At 20.9% G+C, this 26,848-nt stretch overlaps 5 protein-coding genes across 5 annotated transcripts; 1 reads left to right on the top strand and 4 right to left on the bottom strand.

Annotated features, from left to right (window-relative positions):
* Positions 1 to 353: 353 nt before the first annotated feature.
* SRAE_X000030900 (Glycosaminoglycan xylosylkinase) lies at positions 354 to 1,980 on the bottom strand (the record flags this gene model as incomplete). The annotated part of the gene is made up of 3 exons (XM_024644638.1): positions 354 to 570; positions 609 to 1,833; positions 1,881 to 1,980. 3 exons carry the CDS (start codon positions 1,978 to 1,980, stop codon positions 354 to 356), a joined length of 1,542 nt encoding a protein of 513 aa, XP_024510177.1.
* A 4,586-nt stretch (positions 1,981 to 6,566) lies between these two features.
* Positions 6,567 to 7,871, bottom strand: SRAE_X000030800 (Hypothetical protein; the record flags this gene model as incomplete). The annotated part of the gene is made up of 4 exons (XM_024644637.1): positions 6,567 to 7,090; positions 7,532 to 7,647; positions 7,687 to 7,814; positions 7,854 to 7,871. The coding sequence occupies 4 exons, from the start codon at positions 7,869 to 7,871 to the stop codon at positions 6,567 to 6,569; spliced, it is 786 nt and encodes a 261-aa protein (XP_024510176.1).
* A 2,539-nt stretch (positions 7,872 to 10,410) lies between these two features.
* Positions 10,411 to 12,070, top strand: SRAE_X000030700 (Beta-lactamase-like domain-containing protein; the record flags this gene model as incomplete). The annotated part of the gene is made up of 4 exons (XM_024644636.1): positions 10,411 to 10,462; positions 10,516 to 10,845; positions 10,891 to 11,399; positions 11,444 to 12,070. 4 exons carry the CDS (start codon positions 10,411 to 10,413, stop codon positions 12,068 to 12,070), a joined length of 1,518 nt encoding a protein of 505 aa, XP_024510175.1.
* Positions 12,071 to 14,223: 2,153 nt separating this feature from the next.
* SRAE_X000030600 (Neuroglian) lies at positions 14,224 to 17,133 on the bottom strand (the record flags this gene model as incomplete). The annotated part of the gene is made up of 5 exons (XM_024644635.1): positions 14,224 to 15,962; positions 16,002 to 16,186; positions 16,228 to 16,251; positions 16,575 to 16,984; positions 17,029 to 17,133. The coding sequence occupies 5 exons, from the start codon at positions 17,131 to 17,133 to the stop codon at positions 14,224 to 14,226; spliced, it is 2,463 nt and encodes an 820-aa protein (XP_024510174.1).
* Positions 17,134 to 18,225: 1,092 nt separating this feature from the next.
* On the bottom strand, positions 18,226 to 25,066 carry SRAE_X000030500 (Neuroglian; the record flags this gene model as incomplete). Its single annotated transcript, XM_024644634.1, has 8 exons — positions 18,226 to 18,896; positions 19,431 to 21,716; positions 21,777 to 21,964; positions 22,009 to 22,108; positions 22,155 to 22,299; positions 24,329 to 24,510; positions 24,554 to 24,922; positions 24,970 to 25,066. The coding sequence occupies 8 exons, from the start codon at positions 25,064 to 25,066 to the stop codon at positions 18,226 to 18,228; spliced, it is 4,038 nt and encodes a 1,345-aa protein (XP_024510173.1).
* Positions 25,067 to 26,848: the final 1,782 nt, after the last annotated feature.

Below are 26,848 nucleotides of genomic sequence, written 5' to 3'. Positions count from 1 at the left end.
TTATGAATATAGATTTATCCATTTTTTTTTTTGTTTTCTAATTTTTTTTACAGATTTTATTTTATTATATATATTGATATATACAATATTTCAACTCCTGCCTTTAATTTTAAAAATCGATGAACAAATTTCTTAGCGATTTTGTCTTTCGCTTTCAAAGAAATATATATATACATGAAAATATCTATCTATATATATATATATATTATATACACATATGTATAAATTAATTTCAATATGATATTATTTTTTTTAAATGAAACAAGATTAAATGTATTTACTAAATAATATATAATTTTTATATAAGAAATATTTATTTGCATATTAATAATTATAATATATATATATTTTTTTTAACTATCTTTTAAATCATCATCATCTATCATTTCACCATTTTTTGATCTTGCAACACTATCATTATGATATTCTGCCATTATTACATTAGCAGGATTATCACTATTTTTATCTAAACATTCTAATATTGTATTCATAATATAATTTAATCTTCTTTCCATTGCTGGATAATGTTTATAGGCTAATATTGGTTGAACTGGGTCTTGGGACATTGATCTAAAATAAAATTTAAAAAAAATAAAATAAAAACATACTCATGTAATGTTTCTGTAAGACCTTTTTCACCCGTATATAATGTCATTAATTTTACTAGTGTTGAACTCCGTATTACACAACATTGACGTAATGGTAACAAAATATCTTCATCATCAAAATTTGTTTTACCAAATCCTCTACCATTATCTATATGAATATTATATGGTGGAGTATTTTCAAAAATATTAAAAGTTTCAAAATGATGGCGATCTTGATTACCAATTAAAAAATCCATTATATGAGTATCAACCATATCTAATATTCTTCTACCATGAGCATATTTTTTTTTTGATTTAACATTCCAAGTACAATAATTCATATTAGTTTGCCATGTAGCTAATAATCTTTTTTTAGAATATGTTCTCCTATAAGGTGATCTAGAGTGTTTTCTTGGTACAGCATCTTCATCAGGTAAAAACACTTGAACAGATCCTTCTTTTAAATTTGGAGAACCACAAATAGCATGAGTTGTATCACAATAATAATCACATTTTCCTACAAAACATAGATTATTAGCAGGTGATATAAAAAATGTTCTTCTTAAATTTCTATCAGAATTATCAAGAATTTCTGATGTTAAATTAACAACTCTACCAACAGTTGGAACAGCTCGCCTAAATCCTAAAATTTTATCAAGGTGAAATGTTGCGATTTCAGAATTATGTCTTTCAAAATCACTAAAATAAAAGTGATTTTCATCGGTTTCATAATCTCTACCAAATCTCATTGGTTTAAAAACTGCTTGTTTATCATTTATAAATGTTAATAATAATTTAATTTGTGTACCACCTTCCATTACATGGACAGTTTTTATTTTTAATGTACTTAACTCATGTAATAATTTTTTCATATATGATTCTTCTTGATATAAATTACATGAACCAATTTTACTATAAAATACTTCCCATGTATCACCTTTGGGTACTTGACGATGTTTAGTCATTTTCCAATGTTCTTCTAATGTTATATTTATTGGGCATTCATTTTGTATTAAATTTTCAACATTTACTTTTTCCATATACTGTTTAATTTTACTAACAACATTATAATTTATATTGCGATCTACATTCAATGACTTATAATCAACAACAATTTCATTAATATGTGGTAATCCTTGTTTTGGAAATGATGCCTGTTCACCAAAATGTCTTTCTAATTTTTTATCTTTGAAATCCAATTTTCCTTTATAATTATGGTGCACATTAAAATCATCATAATCATCATCTATTAAAAAAAACTATAAAAAAAATATACATTTTTTTTAAACTTACATTTAAATAATTTTTGATGTGCAATAATAAGAAATAGAATAAAAAATATAATTGAAACAAGTACAAAAATTCTGTTTGTATGGAAGCGTAATGTTTGCATTTTAAATAGTGTAAAAATAACAAAGATTTTTATTAATATAAGAATAATGTCAGCTTCAGCTAACACGTCATTGCCGAGATAAATAATTTTTTTGTATCAAAAACGTATTAAATTTTTCCACAAGATTAAACTTTATTTTGAAATTTATGTTTAATGTAGTTAGTCAATTGATATGTCTAAATGAAAATATTTTATACAATTCTTTAAAATATTAATTTCTTTTGTTATTATAAATTTTTGAACTTTTTATTTTTTTGTAAAATTATTTATCTAAAGCCAATGTAGAATTTTTTTTATAATAATAATAGTATATTTTGTTAATTTTATAAGTAATGAATAAAGCTAGAAAAAAATTTAATATAAAAAAATCAAAAAAAAAATTATGCGTTTTCGAAATGATTAAAAAAATTTAAATATAAAAAAAAAGTTCATTAATACGTTTACATAATTGAAAATGACTAAAAATAATAGTTAAATAAATAAAATAAATTTTTAATGTTTCTTTTAATAAAGCTATATAATAGAATTAAAAGTTATTGTTCAACAAATACGGATATACTTTCAATTTTTGATATAAATACTAATGAATCGCCAACAAATATTATCATATAGATTTTTATTGTATAAAGTTAAAAAAAAAAAGTAAATAATTATCCAGATGTTTTATAATTTAAAAAATAATTTTATATTTCTCAGTGCGTATATAAAACAACTATTTTTTTTTAAACTATAATAAATTACTTGTTAAAATAATTAAATTTCATTAAATCAATCGACAATAAGAAAAAATAAATGTATAATAAAAATTGAATTAAACTGTTTTTATAAAAATTAAATTTGATACTGAAAATTATAAGAATTATTAAAGTTTTAAACAATATATTATATGCTAATTAAAGATTTTTTGTTAGAAAATAGTTTAACAAATAATCAAATATAAGTTTAATCATGAATTTAAATAATTTAATTTCTTTTAAAAAGCTTTTTTTTTTTGATAAATTGTCTGGTAAAATCATAGCTAAACATAACTTTGTCAAATCAATTATATAATATATAATACTATTATTTAAGTATAATTTTTTAATTTAAAAAAGTAATTAATAATTAAAAGAAGATGTAATAAACTAAATAATAGTTATATTTATATCTTTCTTTTTTACCAATTATCAACAAAATATAAAATATAAAGTATTTTTTTTTTATTTATAAAATAAAAAATTTAAATTTATTTTATCATTAAAATATAATCAAGGATTAATTTATTCTTATAATATAAAAATACTTTTAAATAACAGCATTTCGAATGGTAAAATATATATATTGGTTAAATAAAATTTTATTCGAAGAAATGAAATTATTTATACTAAAGGATTATATATTACAAATATACTATTAAATAAAGTGATTACAAATTGTTTGCCATTAGAAGAAAAGTTTTTTGATAAAATAAATAAATTTATAATAATTGCTTACATATATTTATATGAAAAAAAAAATTTTTTTTATAGCTGTATTTTTAATGTAAAAATATACAAACGATTACGATGTTAAATATGATAACATTTAAAGTTAGTTACATATACATTATTTAAATTATTATATTAACATAGCTTAAAATGGATAATATTTTTATATCATCAACAAATATGTTTAGAAAATGTTTGGAAAAAATCATTATAGATCAAAGTATAAAAATAAATGTACCTACCAAAATTATACAAAGTTAAATTAATATATACACAATGCATTATTTCATACAAACAATTGAAAAAAAAAAAAAGATTTTTGTTAATTTGTAGTAACCTGTCATGAAAGTATTAAAAGAAGTATCTATTAACACACTCACTTCATATTGATAATATGATGATGATTAAAGTATAAAAGGAATATGCTAAAAAATTTGTCATCTAATTTTTTTTTTCTTATTTCAACTCATCTTTTAATTTTCTATGCAATTAAAAGTATATATTTTGTATTATAATAAAATAAAAATTTTTATATTTTAATTTTTTTTTTTATTTGTTTAATTATAATACATTATAAATATATATATATACATATATACATGCATTGATATAAGAATATGTAGAAAATATTTATCTTGTTATAATGGTTAAATTTAAATATTTAACATTATTTAGACAAAATAAATTTCTAATAAAAAAAAAATTCAAATTTATATAAGAGTTAATAAAAAATCTTTTCCGTTACTATTAATTAAAAAATAAGTTTTATCTATTAACCGGTTTAAATTAATTAAAAAAGTTTTTAAACAAGAATAAAAATTACAATAACTTATTAATAATATACGATTAAATCAATGGTATCATGTATTAAGTATTAATAATTTTAAAATCAACATATTTGATATTGAAATAATATAACTTTGACAGTCCATTTAAATAAAGCCATAATGTAAATACAGTTAAAGTGACAAATTCATTGGAATAAGACGTTACGGAGATTTAGAAACGTTCTTATTAAATAAGTGATTGATATGAGGCTCATTATCAATCATAGTTGGTGTAAATATAAAGATTTAATGAGTAAATAAAATTTACATTACAATTAAATATTAATCTTTTAAATAATACCAAATGGTAAAATATTTTACAATCTTTTTTTTTATACTAATAGGATTAATAATTATAAAATAATAATTTTTATTTTATATAATATTTATATTATAAATTTACTTTTTTTTTAATATTAAAAAGATGATACTATAATATTTATTCATTTTTATTAGGTACATAAGAAAAAAATTTTTTTTTATATATTAATAAATTATAAATTTCATGCATTAGAAGATTGTGTTATTTGTGATGTTAAACAAATTTCCTTCTTTTTTTTTAAATATGACAAGATAATGAATATAAAATAATTTTTAAAGAAATAATGTGATACTAAAATGAATAATAATAAGTTAAATAGTTATGTAAATAAATTTTTAAATTCTTTTACATAGAAAAAAAAAATATGAAAATATGTTGAGGAAGAAAATTATTTAAACAATGAAAAATGTAATTTTGTTAATTAAATAAATCGTATATATATAAGGTGTAATCATAAACAATACAAAATATATATTAAATATACTTGATATTAAATACATTGTACTAATTGTAACTTTTTCATACTACTACTAAATTCTTTAAGACATCTTAAATTCTTATTCATTCAAATTAATAGATCTAATAATATAGAACTGATAAATTATATACGATTTGGTAAACTGTAATCTTCATTTTAGTAAAATGATAAAAAGCTTTTAAATTTGCGACCTTTTTATCAAGACTTTCATTCAATAGGCGCAACATAAATATTGATAAATCATTTAAATTTTTTTAATATAAAGTAAAATTAATAATAAGGCTAAAATAAATATTTTTTTAAAATAATATTGATATTAAGTTACGCCATATATTATGTTTCCTTTTAATAAAAATGTTACAAAAAAAAAAGTTAAAATTATTTATAGAATATAAATGTAGTATAAAAAAAAAAGCTATTTTTTTGTTTAACAATGAATATTTTATATATCTATAGATAGTAAGATATTATATAAATCATACCAATATTAGAATATAAAGAATAAAAGAATAATTTAGTTAAAAAAAATCATCTTCTTAATGTTGAAATAAGATAATATTTTAATAGCGACCATGAACTAATTGAAAAATTTTTTGGATAAGATCAATTACGTTATGGGTCAGTATATTAAATAATGCTATTGTAAAATTAGTTTAGGTCGATTAAAATTAATGAGATGAATTATTAAAAATAAAAACAAACAATAACAATGTCCTAAATATAATAATAAACTTTTTTTTTTATTTTATACTAAGAGTAAAAACTTTTTCTTATAATAACTTCTTTTTTGTATTAAAATTTATAAATGTAAATAAATAATTGAATAAATTATAATTATAAGAAATAATATTTTAATAAAAGAAAAAGTATAAAAAAAATATAAAAATATTAATAAACATTTTAAAAATCTGGCAGAAATTTTTTTTCAATTACTACAATAAATAAATATTTTAGAAGATAATGGTATAAAAAATACTTTAGTAATTTATTACTATGACATATAAAAATTAGTTATAAAATATGATAAATAAAAATAAATTAGGTATTTTATATCGTTTATACTTTAATAAAAAATAACAACTAAATGTAATAAGATGGGATATATATATATATTGTTATTGATGCATTCTTTCTTTCTTTAATAATTTAAATATAGAGGAAAATTTCTTTTTTATTACACTTTGTTAAAAGACACTTATTTTATTATTTTAATATCATAAATTTAGTGATTTCAGTTTTTATTTATTACTAGAAAATCTCTAGATTTTTGATTTGAAAAATTAAACAATCTTTTTTTAAGATATTTTTTGAATAATAGTAAGTAATAGTTTTATTTGTTGTTATTTTATCATTAAAAGATATACAATTTGATTGCGATAAAAATTTTATATTATATTTTTAATAGTATGACATTAAGAGTGATAAAATGTTTTTCTCTCTTATATTACTAATGATAACATACAAAAATAGATTCTACTTAATAAAATTAAAAATTATAAAAAAAATCTTATAAAAATTTCATTAACAAAAATTGTTGCCAAAAAAAGTAATATAATTTGACTTTTTAAGCTTGATGAAACAGATTTTATATGTTCTTGTTGTCGTAGGTATATTTCATTACCATTATTTAATGGTATATTTTTAACTTCTTCTTTTTCTTCAACTTTTATCTTTGTTGTAACAACTAAATTTTTACATGCAACTGGAAGATGATCACTTACACCTAATTGACTATACAATTGTTCAAAACTTGTAAATCCTATTGTTATAAATTTCATCATAATCTCAGCAGCATCTTTTCCACATGATTTTATTGTAACTGGTCGTATACATCTAATCATTTGTTTTAAATCCTGACATAATCCATTAAAACGATTACGTATTAAATGTTGTTCTCGATTAATAATTGCTTCTCCAAAACTACTGCTACTAATCAATGACTGATTAATTTCATTTTTACATTCTGACATTGCTAATGGTTCATTTTCTGCTAAACATGGTAAATGGCTAAAAAATTCTAAAAAAATAAATTTTATTTTAAAACATTATTTATATATTTATATATACATATTGATAATAATACCACTTATATTTTTCTATATCACTATAGTTTATTATTTAGTTTGGTAAGAAAATGTCATATTTATATATATTATATACATATAAAGGCCAAACTAATTTTAACCAGAAAATAAGAACCTATTAAATATCAGAAGTGTTTCTTTATCATGTTTAAAACAATTTTAAATGGTTTATATAACTATTTAAAGTACATTTGGGAATCATATATCAATTGTTTCTCCATTATTATTAACTAAATAAACGTAAATACTTGAAGATAGTTTCTTATATATATATATAAATATATATATGTACAAATATAATGTATTTTCATAATAATATAAATTACAATTTTTAAAAATTTTACATTATATCAAATAAAAACATATTAAGTTACCTTTTTTGTGATCTATACATATAAATCGTATTCCAGCATATGTTTTACGAAGACGTGAACTATTTTCAGAAATACTTTCACAATTTTGAAGACATTTATCAACACTTCGATAAGCTCTAAAATATAATTTATGATAAATAATAATTTATACTTACTGACAAATATCATGAAACGACTGTTCTGTTATGTGTTTTTTTTTTGATAAATTTAATAATTGATTCCATGATATATGTTCTTTATTTTCATGAATTTCTCCTTCAGCAAATGGACCATTTTGCATTACCTAATTATTTTTTTTTATATTATTAATAAAATCACTTACTAATTGCATTTGTAACATACAAGGTTCAACACAATCATTTCCAGGAAATGCATAAATACCATTTATTAAATAATTATATATATTAAATATTGTTATAAAAATGATAACAATATTTAACTTCATTTTTTAAGAAAGAATTGTATTAAAATGGCACTAATAATAGTCTAATTTTTTTTTAAATAAAAATTTAACAAAACAAATCAAAATAATGACTATTTTGATTTAAAAAAAATTTCTTCAAAGTTTTAGTAAATATACATAAATTCTTTTTTTTTATAAATAAATATGTATTTATATATAAAAAAATGAACAAGTTAAACAGTAATTGAATATTTTATAACAAATAAAATATTATGCCGTAGTAAGTGGTAGTGTAAATTTTGTTGAATGAAGAAATACAAATATATACTATTATCTTTTCTTATCATTTCTTTTTTCACACTCCACCCTATCTTGATATTTTTCTTTAAATTTGAACGGCATAGCGTGCTAAAACATATCTATATTTTAACACAGGTTTCAAAAAAGTACAATTAAATGAGAAATAAATATATAAGTTAGTAATTCTTTGATAAAACTTGTCATTATAAATAAATTTTGCATTTTCCTTATTTAAACTTTAATTTTATATAATTTATGTTTATTACCAATGAATTTAATATGCCACATTCAATTAATATTTTTATCTAAAAATTCTTCATCCAATATTTAAAGCTTTTAAAAAAATTTACCATTCAAAAGATTTTTTAGTCAATGATCTAAGAAAAATTATATTTTTAATAAAAGAAATTGAAATTATCAAAAAAAAAAGAAAAATTACACACGAGGATAAAATGTAAAATAATATTTCATTTATTCACCTTTTTTTTCATAAATATATCATCTTATCAAATGTATTATATAATTACATTTTTTTTTGTCAAAAATATAACAATTAAATTAAAATAATTATTTCAATTGAAAGTAAATATAATAATATAAAGTAACAATCGTGAAAATAACAATTTCAAATTTTCTTTATAAGATTACCATTTGACGTCAACAATTACAATTAACATTCATTTTTTTTAAAATAAAATACAATTTTTGTGAACAGATTTTGAAGTGCTTGAATAAATAATCATAATGTAGTACTTGAATTTTTACATTTCTTACAATTATCAAAAATTGCCTTTTATTCAAAAAATTGATCTTTTTAAGAATTCTTTTTATATTACTTGGTAAATCACTTCATTTTAAATTTAACAACTCACTGTTTTTATATTTACAATTTGGAATTTTTTTTAAGACCGTTTCACGGTAACAAAATAAATAAAAAAAAAATTTTACATTTAAGTACATTAGCTTCTTTAATCATTTTTACAATTGCCTATAGAATAGATTAAATTATACAAACTAAATGTAACATATGTATATTTCATTGTCACGGAACATTGAACTAGAACTTTAGAAGGAAAAAAAAAATTACTACTGATATTGGGTTTTTAAAAAAAAAATTAAAACATATTTACTTTAGTTTTTAACAATTTTGTATCGTATAAATATGTATATGTATATTTAAAGAATTTATCTAATTGACTTAGAAAGATTTTCTTTTTTTTTTTAAATTTTCTTAAATCATAAAAATATATATATATGGAACACTTTCCTACTATGTTGAGGTAATTAATGTTAAGAGTAAAATATAATATGGTTTAACTAAACAAATTATTTTTCAACAATTCACTTAACAGATAATAAAGATAAAACTAGAATGTTAGGAAAAAAAAAATTAATGATACAAGTTGTTTATTTTTATTATTATAAGGTGCTAATCATTTCCTCAGATTAATTCCATTAACTTTAATACAAAGAATTATTTTAAAATATCTTTATTTCTATCTGACCAATCATCCATTAAAGTGGACTACTAATAAATTTGCTAACAATCAAAGTAATCACAATGATCTGTGAAGAGTTTTTATAACCTTCACACAATACCTTTTAACTAGCTTAAAAATTTGTGGTCACCCCAAATGAAAATGATTTATTAAAGATACAGAAGTTGTTAGATTAAATATTCCAAAACAAACATTAGGGTGGCACTAAGCTTTTGTACCTTAATTCGCACACGAGACCCCACAAAACTGAATGATTGTCGTGGATGCGTGTCTTGTCTTCATATAAATACTTCCATCTATACAAATATATTCATTTTGTTCCACTGTAGTGTTTATAGAAAAATTTTTATATCAAAATTCTTCTTTTTGCCATTTTACTTTTAATTTTTATTATTATGTATATAATATTATTGTACATTTTTAAATAAATATAAATATATTTTTCATAAATATATATACATATATACATACAAATATATTTTGTTGATATAATATTTTCAATGAATACTACACATATAATATTCAATATTATATTCTTTATAATAATATTAATTTGATCTTAATATGTAGTTCATATTTTATTATATCCACTTATATTGTAAAAATAATTTAATAAATATTTCATGCAAATTTAAGTATATTTCAATTATAGTTAAGCAAATTTAACACAGTTTAAAATGATATATTTGAAAAGTGCTTTTGTATCAATTTTTTATTTTACTGTTATTTGTAAGTTAATTTTTAAGTTATTTTTTATATAATTAATTTAATATATATTTAAGTTTCATATTTTGCTCAATGTGCATCAACAGAAAATTTAAAACAATGGATAATTAATAATCGTAATTCTCTTCCTGTTGGAGCTCAAGAAGCTATTATATCAGCATCAGAGAGTGATTTTACATCTACAATTCTTAAATTATTAGGTTTTAATGGTGAAAATGAAGTTAATGATTTATCAAATTTAATATCTTCTTATACATCAACTGAAGAATTTGGTGGTACAGGAAATAATGAATCTAAAATTATTCCAACTAATTCTTTAAATAAAGGTAAAGAAGATAGTTATGTTGAAAAACAAAAAGTTGGAGTTAAGGTATCAGAAAGAGATGGTAAGTTGTATATTTAAGCATATAGTATTACAATATGTATTTTAGTATGCCCATTTAATGCAGATCCATTGATAATTACCGGTGATTATGTTTATTGTAAACAATCAAATATCAGAGATTGTCCAATCGGTTTCATTTGTGATAAAAGTTTTGTTCTCGGTAATACGATATGTTGTCAAGATTTAAGACCTAAAACACCAATTGTTATGCCAAAAAAACCAAATCCAGTTTTTACAACAATTAGACCAACATATGAATGGAGTACAAAAGTACCAGTCATTATTTCAACTCCAATAACAGTAACACCAAATATTGAAATGAATATCAAAATAAATAAATCTACAAATATACCATTATTTACAAAAGAAATTACAACCATTCCAACATCAAGTACAAAAGCTCCTTCATCAACATCAACAACTACAGAAGCACCCAAAACAACAGTTACACAAAAAACAAAAAATCCATGGAATCATTTATGGACAACAACACCAGTACCTGATACAAAAATTAAAGTCTCTGTTCTTCAAGCTGGTAATATTAGAATCTTAAAAGTATGTTTTTATTATTAAAAATTATTCATATTAACATATTATAGGATTCACAAAGAGAAATGACAGGATCTATAACATTAGTTAGTGATCATGGTGTTAATGTTCTTGTTGATACTGGTGCTTCTAGTGATACAGAACGTCTTTTGTTAGCTTTAACAAAAGAAGGTGTTACATTAGATAGTATTGATAGTGTTGTTATTACACATGGTCATCCAAATCATATGGGAAATCTAAACTTTTTCGGTCGCAAACCAATACTTTTTAATTCTCTTGAATATATTGGAAAACATGTTATTGCAACAGAACTTAAAGACAGACCATATAGAAAAATTACTTCTAACATTGAAGTATGGAAAACACCTGGTCATACACAACATGATTTATCAGTTCTTGTTCATGGTGTTAATGGATATGGTACAATGGCTATTGTAGGTGATCTTATTCCATCAGAAAGATTTATTAGTGAAAAAATTGATGTAATGTTATCAGAAGGTGTTTGGGATTCAGGTACAAAACGTCAAAATGCAAATTTAATTATCTGTATGGCTGATTGGGTTATTCCAGGTCATGGACAACCATTTAGAATTCTTCCACATTATCGACAAAAAGCAGGATGCACTAGATTATTAGCTCAACGTAGTATCAAAGAATCAGCTTATTACCAACAATAAGTTTTCCCAAAAAATCTTTGATAAAAAAATCATACTTAAGAAACTTTATTAATTTATTTAATTATTAAAAATTCTCGGTTTAATTTAATAATTTTAATCAATATAATATTAATAATTTTTTATTTATTTATTAACAATATACATCTAATAAAATATTAAACTTATTATTTTTTAATGTTATAAAAGATAATTATGTATTAAAAATAACTTATCCTTTTCACATTTAAATGTGTAATTTTTTATATAAACAAAGTTTTATAAATTTATATATTAATAAAAAAAAAGGTGTAAGCTTTTATACATGATAATTTAAAAAATATTCTATTTTTTTTAAATCAAAGAGTAATTTTTTAAATTATATTTGTGTTTTGGATAAAAACATTAATGAGATTAACCAATTTATAAAAAGAGAAATAGTCTAGATTTAATAAAACAATTAAATAATTAGTTATTCTTCATTTTTTAAAAACTTTTATGTATTATATTTGTTTTAAATAATGAATTTTATAAACAAATAAATTGTTAAAGAAATTGTTTTATGAAGTAAATAAAAAAATATAAAACTATTTTTTACGTATAATTTTATGGTTGTGTTGCATATTTTAATATCCCTCTAAAATATAACCAACACATTTTTAATTTAAAAAATTTATTTTATTTTTTGTTAATAAATAATACTAATTTATTTAATTTAAAAAAAAAAAATTTTCTTTTCAATATCAGGTTTTTTAAAGTAATATTACATTTGTATTAATTTATTAAAAAAGTGATAGTTAATTTTTTTTCTTAATTTTAATATAGTTTGGTTTAAAAAATTTAAAAGATTCAACAATTAAATTTTTTATATAATCGTAATTTTACTCTAACTAAGAACCTTGATTCTTTAAAATTATTACATTTAGAATTTTTTTTTTAGTTTAATGAAAAAAATTTCCTACTATGAAAAAGATGAATTATGATCAAATAGCATTTAGCAATTAAAGTGTATTAAAAATGCGTAGTTATTTTGTTGCCATTGAAGTTATTTATAACCAAAAAAAAAAATTAATTATTATCACTTCTTACAAGTGTTATAAATTTGTTTGTCTTTTATGAATTTAAAAATTTAATAAAGGTAATTTTTTTATTTTGATGTGATAATTTTGTATAGATTTTAAAGTATTCTAATAATAAGGCTAAAATAAGTATTGTGTTTTAAAGTTATATTATCAAATTAATGAAAGAATTAAAAAAAAATTTATGAAATAAAACAAATATTTTAAAGGATTTAAATTTATTGTTATTTTTTATATTTAAACATTGAATAATAAATATTTAGCTCACAAAAAAAGGTTAAAAAAATCATCTTTAGTTATTTACTCGGAAAAAAAACTCAAATATTTATAAATATAACAAAATTTACACATTACTTAACAATATAATATAAAATAAATTTTTCTATTTAATAACATTATTTTACCATAAAATTAACAATATGCCAATCTTTAATCAGAAGTAGTTACAATTAAAGTAATAATTACTTATTATTAATATCAGTAAAGAAAAATATATGTAAACAAAACAATTAACTAACATAAATTTTATATCATTTCCCATAATTTTGCACTTTCAATCAATAATATCATTTCAAATAAAAAAATTTAATAAATTATATATATTTTTAATTGTCATGAATATTTGTTGCATGTTTACATGAAAATAATTGTTTGTAGTTAAAAAAGTTGTTACCTTTTTTCTAATTTTTTTTTTGAACTTAGTTCGTGATTATACTTTTTTTAACTTTTTAATAAAAAAATAAAGCTGCCTATTACAATAAAATATACATTTTGAAAAAAAAATGTTCTGTATATTTTAAAAATAGCGAATGGTGTTAAAGTATAGTATTTATATTTTATTTTTTTAATTTTAAAGTTTAATACAATTTATTTATGTAAAATTTAATAAGAAATATACAAATAAAATTTTTTCTAAATATCTTTTTTTAAATATATAAAAATTACTGGTTAAATTTTTATTATATAAAAATAACGATATCAATAACACAATATAATTACAATTGATCATTAAAAAATGTCTTTTGATAACGAAGTCAATCTATAAATGTAAATTATTATATGACAAATTATTCAAACTATTTATAAAACAATAATCAATTATTTGTTTTCAAAATTTTGAATTAGAGATTCTTTAACGTCTAATGTTTCTTTATTGTTAGTTGTTTTTTTTTTACATAAACAGGTAATAAATAAACATATTTGAAAGAGTATTATTATAATAAATATTATTACTATAAAAAATGGATAATCTTCTAATCTATTTTCATTAAAAAGTTTTTTTATTCTTCTAGTTGTTCTGTCAGAGTAAATACTAGGTATATTTGAATTATCAATTAATAATAATCCTGTTCTTCCTTGAACAATATTTGGTACTTCTATACCCATTCCAATATCATTTACTGATAATACTTTAACATCTACCATTTCAAATGGTATATTTTCATCAAATATAATATGATCATTATTTTGAAAAGGATTATCAATTTTTTTAATATCCCATGTATTATTTGATGATGGTTTATAGTGTATTTCATACCTAAAATTTGGTCCATTCCAATGTTCACGTTGAATTATATTCCAATACACTTTTATACTGTTGAAATTCATGATTTCTATTCTAACATTTGTTGGATGTAAATATGGAAAATTAGGTGAAGTTGTACAAATTTCATTTGCTAATTTTGGTGTACTATCACCAATAAAATTTCTAGCGAATATTCTAAATTGATAATGACAATAAGGTTTTAAATTAATAATTGTTGATGCACTAACTATTCTAGTATCATTATAAATATATTCATAATTTTCAGCATTTATAGGAATTGGATATGTTATCCATGATGTACTATCATCATAAGAATCAATTAAATATTGAATCCAAAATTCCATAACAGGTGAATAAAGATAAGCTTTTTCAGAATGTTTAAAATTTATTTTGGCAAATCGTTTATCTTGATTACATTCAACAACAAAAGCCATTTCTACTGGATTAGGAACATCTACAACTGTAATTTTAAAATTTTTTTCAATAAAATTAAGTTTAGTAGAAACTTTGCATTTAACTGATTTTAAACTATTAACATTTTTAAGTAATACTGTATCATTATTTATTATATTATAATCAAATTTTTCAGTATTTATATGATTATTATCAATTAACCATTCATATTTTAAGGTAAATGAATCATCGTGTATAACTTTACAGGACAATTTTAAATTGTTACCAGCTAAATGTATAATTGATGTATCATTTTCATTAATAAATTTTGTTTTATTTCTTATAATTACTTTAATTATTCCCTCATCAAAACCATATTTATTTGAACCTTTACAAATATATTCACCTTCACTATTTTTATCAACATATTTTAATTTAATTTTTTCTTTATTTTTTTTGACTGTTTTTATAACTTCATATGCCACATTTTTAAATCCTTTCCATGTTATATTAGCACTAGGCATTGAAGAAAATTCACAAAATATTACTACATCATCACCTTCAATAACTTCAATATCATCTGATTTTTTTATTAATTCAGGTTTAAATTCAATAATTTTAAGATAAAAATTATTCCATAAATATCCATGCTTATTTTCTGCCTTACATTGATAAATTGAATTATCACCTGTTCCATAAATACCATATGTAACATTAATTAATGTTAATTTATTATTTTTTATCAAATATTTATTTTTTGAATTATTCATTTTTACTCCATTTTTATAAAATGTTGTCTTTGGATTTGGTTTTCCTGTTGTATTACAATAAAATGTTACTGTTTCACCTTCACTAGCATTTGTATCAATAGGAGGTTTATAAATCCATTTAGGTGGTCCTAAAATATATTTTTAAATGTAATTAACACAATTAATACCTTCAATATTAACATAAAATGTTCTATTGATAGAAGATTGTACATCTGAATTACAATTATATTTTCCACCCTTATTTTCTGTTACATTAAAAAATAAGGATTTTCTATTATTTTCAAACCAGTAACCATTTTTATTGTTAACAATTAATTTATCATTATGATACCATTTAGGGTATATAAAAGAACTATAAAATTTTTACTACTTTTAGTTAAATTTAATACCTACTAAGGTGAAGTAAAACAATTTAAACTATAAATACTACCAATAACAGCAACAGATGACGTTCGATGGTGATAATTTTCCAAAATTTTTAAATTTATTTTTTTTAAAAAAAGTGAAATTATAAAAAAAATAAACTTAAAATGAATATTGACAAACATCTAATGATGATGTAAAAAATTAAAGAGCATTTGAAATAAATTTTTAGTATTATATATATTTTAAAAGTATGTCAATTAAATTAACAAATTAGCGTGATAAAATATTAAACTAAAATATATAAATTTTTTCGTTTTTTTTTTTATTCAAAACATTAACATGAAATATCACTTTTTATTTATTTTTAAATAAACTTTCTTGTTCTTGGACCAAAACTCATTATTGGTTTTACTATTTCTTTTCGTAAATGTGCCATCCTAACAATAACATTCTTTTCGATTGTTATATTACATATTCCTCTTATTCTTAAGTCTAATGTTTTTTCAATTGCTTCACCAATACATTCAGATAATTCTTTAATAATAATACTTATTGCTTGTTGATATTTATGAATTGTTAATAAAAAATTTAAACGATCATCTTTTACATTACATGTATCAATTGCTATTCTTACTTTATCACAAATAACATGTACATCTTCATCTATTTTATACATTAAGTTTAATATATCTTCTTGAAAATTATTTTTTATATCCATAAAATTATATTTGTTATCAATTATAACAAATATACAATTTTCTAACTTTTCAATTAATATAAACATCTATTAAAAATAAATTTATATATAAATAATATATAAAAACTTACATTTTTTTGAACATTTTCACATGAAACAATTAATTCATTATCAAAAATATGTTTTCCTTCAATTTCATATAAATTATATTCTATAGAAGATGAAAATGCGGACATATTATTTCTAAACTAAATTTAAAAAAAAAAGTAAAAATTAATATAACTTTTTTTTATTCAAAAAAAAAAAAAAAATTAATTATATATATAAGAAATTAATAAAAATAATATTATATATAATATGTGCCGTTTAAAACAAGTTTAGAAGATATATAATTTATGAAAAATAATAACAATCTTATGTTTAGTCCTTTAAAATCATTTAAACAGGAAATTTATAATACTATAAAGATTTAAATTGTAAATAAATTATGTAAGGAATAAACTATATTAACCTTTCTTATCAGATTCAATTATTGTTACTCCTACACTATTAAAAGTTCACCATTTTATTATCTTGATTAATTGTATTAAAATGTCATATTCAAAACATTATTATAAAAATAAATTAAAAAATATTAATTAAACTTAAATTTTATGTAACTTTTTATAATAATGATTAAAAAAAAAATACTATAACAATTAAAACAGTTTTAAAAAATTGTTACAACATTTATTTATTATAAAAAAAAATTAAATTATGCAAAGCTTGCCAATGTTATATGAAAGAGATTGTGTATGTATATGAATGCAAATTGATATCAAAAGATCATTCGCAATTATTAATAACAGTTTACGAAAGGTAAAATTTTGAGCAGAAACATAATAATATGTATAAAACGCACAATAAGCTAATTATAAAAAAATAATAAAGTGAAACGATAAAATAAAAAATTTCATTAATTGTTGAAGTCATTACATTAGGTGTTTTCGGAGATTTTCTTTAATATTATCGTAGATAAACTTTAAAAATTGATAAAGTCTTTTTTTTCTCTTACTATAATTTTTGTCAACCGGTAGTGAAACGTTAATTTTGCAAAACAAGCTTTAATTTTTCTTTTTTTTCTTTTGATAAAAAGCAACTTGTATTAAAAAAAAATTATTTCTTGTGAGACAAACTTAGGACAGATCATATAAATAAATGGCTTACTTATAACTATTAATTTTAGGCAATTTACTTGAAAGTAAATAATTTTCTAAATTTTATAGTAATTATTTTAATAATTTTTTTTTAATAATTATTATTGATACTGTCATAAATTTTACTACATTCTAGCGATCACTATTTGGGGCTAAAGTTTTTGTTGGGACATATTGTCCTATAAAGGACCCATCTTCTGTAAATCTTCCTGGATCCCCATCACCATATTCTGCCATAGAATCTGTTTCAGAACCGGTTTGACTATGTCCAGCTAATGATCTTCCTTCTTCATTTGTACCATTTTCATATTCACCAAAATTTCTATCTTTTCCTAACATTGGTTCCCTTCCTTGTAAACGTTCTTTCTCCGAAACAGGATATTTTTGACCTCTTTGACGTAAAATAAGGCATATTATGCAAAGAAGTATTAATAGAAGTAAAATAAGAAGTAATATTAAAAGTATCCACCAAAATCTTCCAAATTTACTTGAACTTCCAATTGTTTGAATATGATGAATTCTAGATGGTGTTTGTCGTATATTACCATCTTCATCTGTATATTGTGCAACAACTTGGACATCATATTTTGTACCTGGTTCAAGTCCTTTAATATTTGCTTCCAATGAATCATCATTAGTAGGTAAATTTATCCATTCATCATTACCTTTTTCACGATATTGAACAATATGACTATTACCAACAGGTCTTTTTGTATTTTCATCAAAATCACCAGGTACAAATGTAAGATTTATATTATCTTCACCAACTTTAATATTTGTAAGTGTTGGTGTTTCTGGATGTACTAAAATAGCAAAAATAATAGTAAGAAAATAATATAATATAATGTTCATTTTTATGACAAACATATATGCTTTGGTATAAAAATTGTTATGATAAAATAAAATATTAATAATATATATATATAAGAGAAATTATACTTATAGGAAAGTGAATAACTAAAAATCCTCTATTATGATAAAAGGTTTGTCCTATATATAAAATATTATTGTTTATAAAACTCTTCCTACTCTTTTTCTATTCTACTAAGTGCCAGGCATACACTTTCAATATCAATTTGTAAAAGAGTATACTTGTGAATTAATACAAAGTAATAATTTTTATAAAAAGAATTGTATGACTAATTAATTAAACCAGATGATACAAGAATATTAAATGTATCAAAATAATAATAACTACAAGATTTAAATTAAATAAAGATAAAAATTTAAATAAATATTCTAAATATAATAAAAACTCTACCATATGTGTACATTAAATAGATAAAAATATTATTATAATTAAAAGATGAAAGACTATATTTTATAATATAACTTACATTCACTTGCAACCTCCTCAGATAATGTTTTTGCATCAACTGAATTTGGTGCACCATCTCCAGCATTTGTATTTCCATAAACTTTAATACGATATCTAGTATCTGGTAATAAATTTGTTAATCTTATTTCTTGTTTATCATATGGAACAACTTCAGGTGAGCTACATTGTAATACTTTTCCAGATACTTCATCAATAGTACAATATTCAACTGTATAATGTTGCAAATTTCCATGTAAATTCTTTGGCTTATCCCATCTTACCATTATTACACTATTTTCTGCTGGTGAACGATTATTTAATGGATAAGCACCTAATCTTCTTACGGGAGTTGGTACACCTTCTTCCGTTCTAAATGATATTGGTTCAGTTGGAGTTCCAGCATTTTGTCCATTTAATACAGCTATTTGAGCATAATTAATGGCATTTGGTTTAAGACCAGTAACAGTACCACTTGTAGCTTTTGGTGAAAATATAATAGTTTTTTTATTATTAGGAATTTTTAAAGATGATTCATCATTGAAAGACCTTTTAATACGATTATTTTTTATATAACGACGTTTTTTAGATTTTGATTCTTTATGAGAATCTTCCATGTCACTAAAATATTCATCATCATCCTCATCAATATGCCAATAAGTTATCTGATAACCAGTGAAATTTCCATTAACAGCGGAAGAATCAATAGGATCCCAACTAAATTCGGCAGTTGTTGAACCAGCTTTTATTAATTTAAAATTAGTTGGTGTAACACCAGGATCACCTTCACCAGTCCTACCTTCAATAGTTTCTGGTGAAACAATAGCTGGTCCTAATTCATTTTTTGCAATAACTTGTACTTCATATGGTTCAAATGGTCTATCTTCATCAAATTCAATACTTTGCTTATTAGCAAATGGATCACTTACTTCAATTGTCTTCCATTGATTACCAGATTTTGGTTTATATTGAATTTCATATCCAAAATTAGGGCCATTCCATTCTTCACGAGGCATAGCATTCCAATAAACAACAAGATTATCAGGTTGAGATCCTTGTACTTTAACACCTGATGGATTTCTAAATGGTGCTTTTGGTGATGTTTCACATGAACCTTTAACTTTTACTGGAGAACTGTCACCAACAGCATTTCTTGCTATTACTCTAAAGACATAACGACCATATGGTTTTAAACTGATAGTTAGTGAAGCACGAACCATTCTTTGTCCATTTTCAATATGTTCATTTTGTTCAGCAAAAACTGGAACAGGATGAGTTCTCCAAGCTGTATTATCAACATCTGGATCTGGTAAATATTGTGACCAAAATTCTTTAACCGGTGAAATAACATTTGCATCTTCCAAATGTTCAAAGTTAACTTTGACAGTATAATCTTTTTCATTACAATCTGTAATGTAGGCAGCATGTGGGGGAGCAGGCACATCTTGTATAGTTATTTGTATACTTTTAGAGGCTGAATCAAGTTTTGTATTAGCATTACATACATACTCTGCAGAATCATATTGTGTTGGATTTTTAATAATAAGTGTATTATCACTATCAATTTCATATGCCCCTGAATTTAATCTTTCCTGATCTAATGGTTTTCCATTAACTAACCATTCATAATTTACTTCAAGTCTATTATCATGGTGAGCTGAACATGGTAATTTAAGAACTTCACCAGCAATATGAACAAGTGATGGTTCATTAAAACCAGCTAAATGTGTTGGTTTTCTAACAGAAACTTTTGCTGCACCTGTTGCAATACCATATTTATTTTTTCCAATACATTTATATTCACCTTCTGAATCTTCATTAACATTTGTTATTATAAGTTTTCCAACACCATTAGGATCAACTGGTATAATTTCATGTGCAATTCCAAGTAAATTAGGACTTTCCCATGTTATATTTACAATTGGTGATGCAAAAAATTTACAGAAAAGTTCTAGTTCTTTACCTTCAACAGCTTCTACTTCTCCTGAATCTTCTAATAATTGTGGTTTAAATGCTAATAAATTCAAATAGAAATTAGTCCATAAATAACCATGTTTATTTTCAGCTTTACATTGGTATACAGCATTATCACCAGCACCATGTATTCCTTTTTTAACATCATATATTGTTAATTTAGAACCATCAATAACCCATTTTTCTCCTGATTTAGGATTTATCATTTCAACACCATTTTTATAAAATGTTACAACTGGTGGAGGCTTACCACTTGTTTTACAATCAAAAACAACTGTCTCACCCTCACTAGTATTTGTATTTGCTGGTGGTTGATCAGGCCAATAAGGTGCAGCTAAAATTACACGAAAATAAATATTTTTATGTTATAAAAAAAATAATAAAAAAAAGCTACCTTCAACAACAACATTAAAAGATCTATCAATATCACTATGGGCTGGAAATTTACAATCATATTTACCAGCTTTACTCATAGTAACATTGAAGACTAATGTTTTACCATATGATTCAAATAAAAATCCATCATTATTATCTTCTGATATAATATGTCCATTGTGATACCATTTAGGTTTTGGTTCGGGACTAAAATAATAATTATTAAAAATAATTAAAATTATAAAACATACAATCCAGAAAAGAAACAATGAAGTTTATGAGTATTTCCATTAAGTGCAATTGGTGAACTTTGATTTACATACTGTTCAGCGGGTGGAACGTTTGAGGATACTTAAAAAAAATCATTAAAAAAAATAATAAAAAAAAAAAAACATACAGCTTCTTCTTCTATTTGTGGTAACTTGTAGTGAAAACTGGCTTCCAAATTTATAATCCTTTAGCTTTGTATTTTCGGCTGTACATGTGTAATATCGGTTTGGCTTGAAATCAGATTCTTTGACATAATGGAAAAAAATGGTACCCTATTAAACATACCTCGTTTATTAAAATTGAAAGAGCAAAAAATTTTAGTAAAATATTTTGCAGCATGTGTAATTAAATATATAGCCTTGAATAATGTAGAATACCACTAATAAACCCTTAAACCTTTAAATGTATATATATAATATATATGTTATTTATAAATATTTAAAACTGCAACAACTTTATGAACTGTTAAATTTATAAAAAAAAAAGAAAAAAAAATTTAGGAATTTACAAAAGTTTGCATGTATATATATTTAAATAATAAAAATTTCCTATCATTTAATCATAAATATTTGTATCGTTAGTAAATATATATAGAATATACTAGTTGTTTAAATATCAGCATCAAATATGTATTGAAATAAACAGGCATTAATATGGACATGAATATTTACGTTTTCTATAGTTTTCTATTAAAGTTAGCTTTATAATATATAATAATAACAATTCATCATTTTAAGTAATTTTTAAAATGGTATAAGTTACTTGAAACTACTTAAAAAAGATAGTATTACACACTTAATATTATATAATAATATGAAGGCATCTTTTAATGAGTTAAATAAGACTTAATTATGTCACTCAAAGTATGTAACATTATAAAAGTATACATTTCATTTTTAATAATTTGAAAATATAAAATATTATATAAGAAATAAGAGAGAGAGAGGAATATATATATCAGTGTAAATATTTTAAAATAAAATAAAGATAAAAAGTTAACTTTGTAATAAAAGAAGTTAGTTTTATTATATGGTTAAGCTTCTATTAAAGATATATACAAAGGAAGGAAAAGACACTTGTAAAAAAGAAAAATTATAACAATTGTATATTAGCCATTGGCAATATATATGCATATTATAAATTCAAATAAATCTTTTAGACTCATATTCTTAAAGTAATTAAATAAAGAGACAAGTTTGTCATTTTAAAAATTTTTATTACTTTCTCCCTATTTCCTTTTAACAATTATTTTTATACAAAGCTCGCAATCATCTACAATATATATTATTTTTAATTTTTTTTTCTCATAAAAGTGCTAACAAATTGTTAAAAAGAAAAATTTCTATTTTACTACATAAATAATGTACAGTAATTTATTTTACAATTTAAAATTTTTAAGATTCATTAAAATCTTACAATTAAAGAAAATTAAAATATATAATAAAGAAAGTAATAAATGATAAAATATATAATAAAAAATATTATTATATAAAATTTATTTTATCAATTTTTATTAAAGAAAATAAAAAAAAAATTAAACAGGACAGAAAAAATGTATGAATATATAAAGAATTTAAATTTTTATTCATTCTATAATATTATATTAATCAATATACATATATATATTTATATATATATATGTATATTTTAAGCTAAAACTTTGATGCCTAAAGCAAAAATAAATGAAGAATTATAGGAACGGTTATAGTTAACAGAATAATACTTTATATAAATTATATATAATGAAATATTTTATATATTAATTTATAATACGATATATTTTTATATAAATAGTGGGTTGTTTTATATTATATAATTTGTGTATTAAACATGGTTTGAAAGTTTATAAAATTAATATAAACAAAAAAAAAATTGAATAAAATTATGTGTAATAAATAATAAATATATATATATATCAAATTATATTTTAAACATTTGTTTAAAATACCTCTTAAAGATAAAATTGTAAATAATTGATATCAAAAAATAATGTTGTATGAAGACAACAAAGTATCATTATATATATATATATGAGAGTGTTACCTAAAGTTATTTTAAATATTAATGTGGTTAAAAAGAACAAGTTAATAGTACTCTATTTGATCAAGTAAGCCTTTTAACATTTTACTGCTCAATAAAAATCAATTTTAGTTAATTATAACGTCTCACAAAAGGTGTTTAAAATTTCGGAAAAAGAGATAACTCAATGATAAATGTTTCTCTTTTATAACGAAGTAATATTCTACATTTGGCCTTGTTTATATATAAATATAATCAAATGTTAATTTTTAATTAACTTACTTCTTCATTTGTTGAAATGTGTGAACTATTTATTGAATCAAATGAGCCTTCTTCATCACCTTTAAAAATCCAATATACACGAGCAGGTGGATTTGACTCAGGTGGGGTACAATTTCTACTATATGGTTCCCCAAGTTCTACTTTTACAATTTCCGCTCTTTGTTTAGGAAAATAATGAATCCCTAATAAATTATTTATATTATTTGTGAAAAATTTTAAACATACAAGTTTGTCTGAGGATAATTTTTTCAGAAACAGCTGTACCATTATCATTAGAAACTTCACATTGATATTCACCTTCATCATCAGCTGTCAATCTAGAGAATACAAAACTTCCATCGGATGGTTTTTGTGCAATACGATCACTATACATAGCAAGATTGAATGGTTTACCATTTTTTTTCCATGTATACACAGGAGGTGGATTACCAGTTCCAGAACATCTTAATGTTCTTTCTTTTAAATAATCAAGCATTTCAGCGTTTGATGATATTGTATTCTCAACAGTAAAATAAATAATTGGATCATTAGGTTCATGTATAAGCTTAGGAGGTGAAGGAATTGATGTCCAATCAATTTTAACCACACCAGTAACTAAATAAAATATATAATTAATATATTAATAATATTAGTAAAATTACCTGTTGAGGTATAAATAATTAATAGTGTTATTAATAGTGATGGAATATTCAGGCATAACTGCCTATCACTAAAAATTTTAATGGCCAAATTGGCCATTTCTAAAAAAAAAAATTATTAGTTATTTTTAATAAAAATAAAAAACATTTCTTTTGTAAATATAAAAATAAAATTAAAAAAAAAAAGAAAGTTAAATATTACATATATGTATACATATATAATGAAATGACCAAACAAAATGCCTCGGCGCGTAATAGACTTATCATATTGAAGTATGGAAAAGAAAAAACAAAGTACCCATAAAAGTTCTATATAACAAGCTGTGCTGACACAACAGCAGGTGTTGACCGGATTTATATTGATTTACTTATAAGGCATTTAAATAAAACAGTGTTACAATTGGCATATATATAAATATATATAATTTTGCCTCTAAAATGTAAATAAACACACATTTAAATTAAAAGTTAATAGTATTTGTAAAAAGTAGAATTAATTTCATATTAACATTGTAATAGAAAATATTATGATAGTTGAGGTAAATATTTAAAGAAAGTTTATACATTTATTTTAAGAACTATTTAAGGTATTTAGTATAAATAAAAAGATTACTTATTAACAAATTATAATTATAGAAAGGAAAAGTAATTTAATGGTAAAGATAAAATTTATGAAGATGTTATATATTTCTTTTTAGTTTTAATAGTTATCAGATTCTGATTAAACAAGATAAAGTATATAGTCTTCAAATATTTTAAGTGGAGCAATTGTGAACTATTGTTAAAGGAAGTGAATAAAGATATTTCTATTACATTAAGATAAATTTTCTTTTTGGTCACAAAACTTTTTCTTTATATATATTTTCAATATATATTATAAAAAAATTATCATTGTTAATGTCCTATAAATTGAAATTTTAAATTAATTTTAAGTAACTGAACTTGGAATATCCTTCCCTTTATCAGATAAAAATTGTAAACAATTTATAACAGATGGATAAAGTAGAAAGTTTATTATATACCCTTTTAATATTTATAATAATAACTATAAGGTTAATTATGATCAATTTTAATTGAAAGGTGACATTACCACCATAATATCATTGATAATAATATGTTTTTAAGTAACAATTATATATATATTGGAATATATAATAAATCATTTATTATTATATTATTTTAAAGTATATAATAAGTATAAAATATGTTTAAAGAAAAGCATATTATATTAAATGATATATGATAAGAAAAAGATATTAATCAAAAAAGATTGTAATACATTATTATTTATTTATTTATTTTATTAACTATTATATTTTAAACAAAAGAATTATTTTTACAATGATAAATTAACTAAAATTAAAAAAAAAATAAAATAAAAGATTAATTTTTAAAAATGTTATATTATATATATATTATTATTATAAGTATTGCTAATTTTTATAATTATATATATAAGAAAAAAAAAATAACATAAGTAAAATTTTTATATATATAATTTAAAATAAGGTGGAAAGCTAATATTTAATATAAAGTAAATAACTCCAAGAATGTTTACAATTGTGCTTTATCAAAAATGATTTAAACATTACAATATAAAGATGAAATATATAAAAGTACTTAATATTTATAATAAAATTTTTGTATTAACTTTTTAAAAATAAAAATTGTTTTGAATGTTTATGTCATATTTATCTGAGTATATATATATATTTGATTGTACACTCCCTAAGCAATAATATTGCAAATATAGTATATATACATTTAAATACTATTTTGGTCTTTTATCCAATGGCTTGTTTTGTTATAATAGTATAAAATAAAAGAAAAATTTCATTATTTTAAAAATTTTAAAAGAATAGTTTATAAATAATTTGAAAAT

This window comes from Strongyloides ratti (genome assembly GCF_001040885.1).
Source record: "Strongyloides ratti genome assembly S_ratti_ED321, chromosome : X".
Taxonomy (NCBI): Eukaryota; Metazoa; Nematoda; class Chromadorea; order Rhabditida; family Strongyloididae; genus Strongyloides; species Strongyloides ratti.
This window is presented reverse-complemented; position numbering and strand designations above follow the sequence as displayed.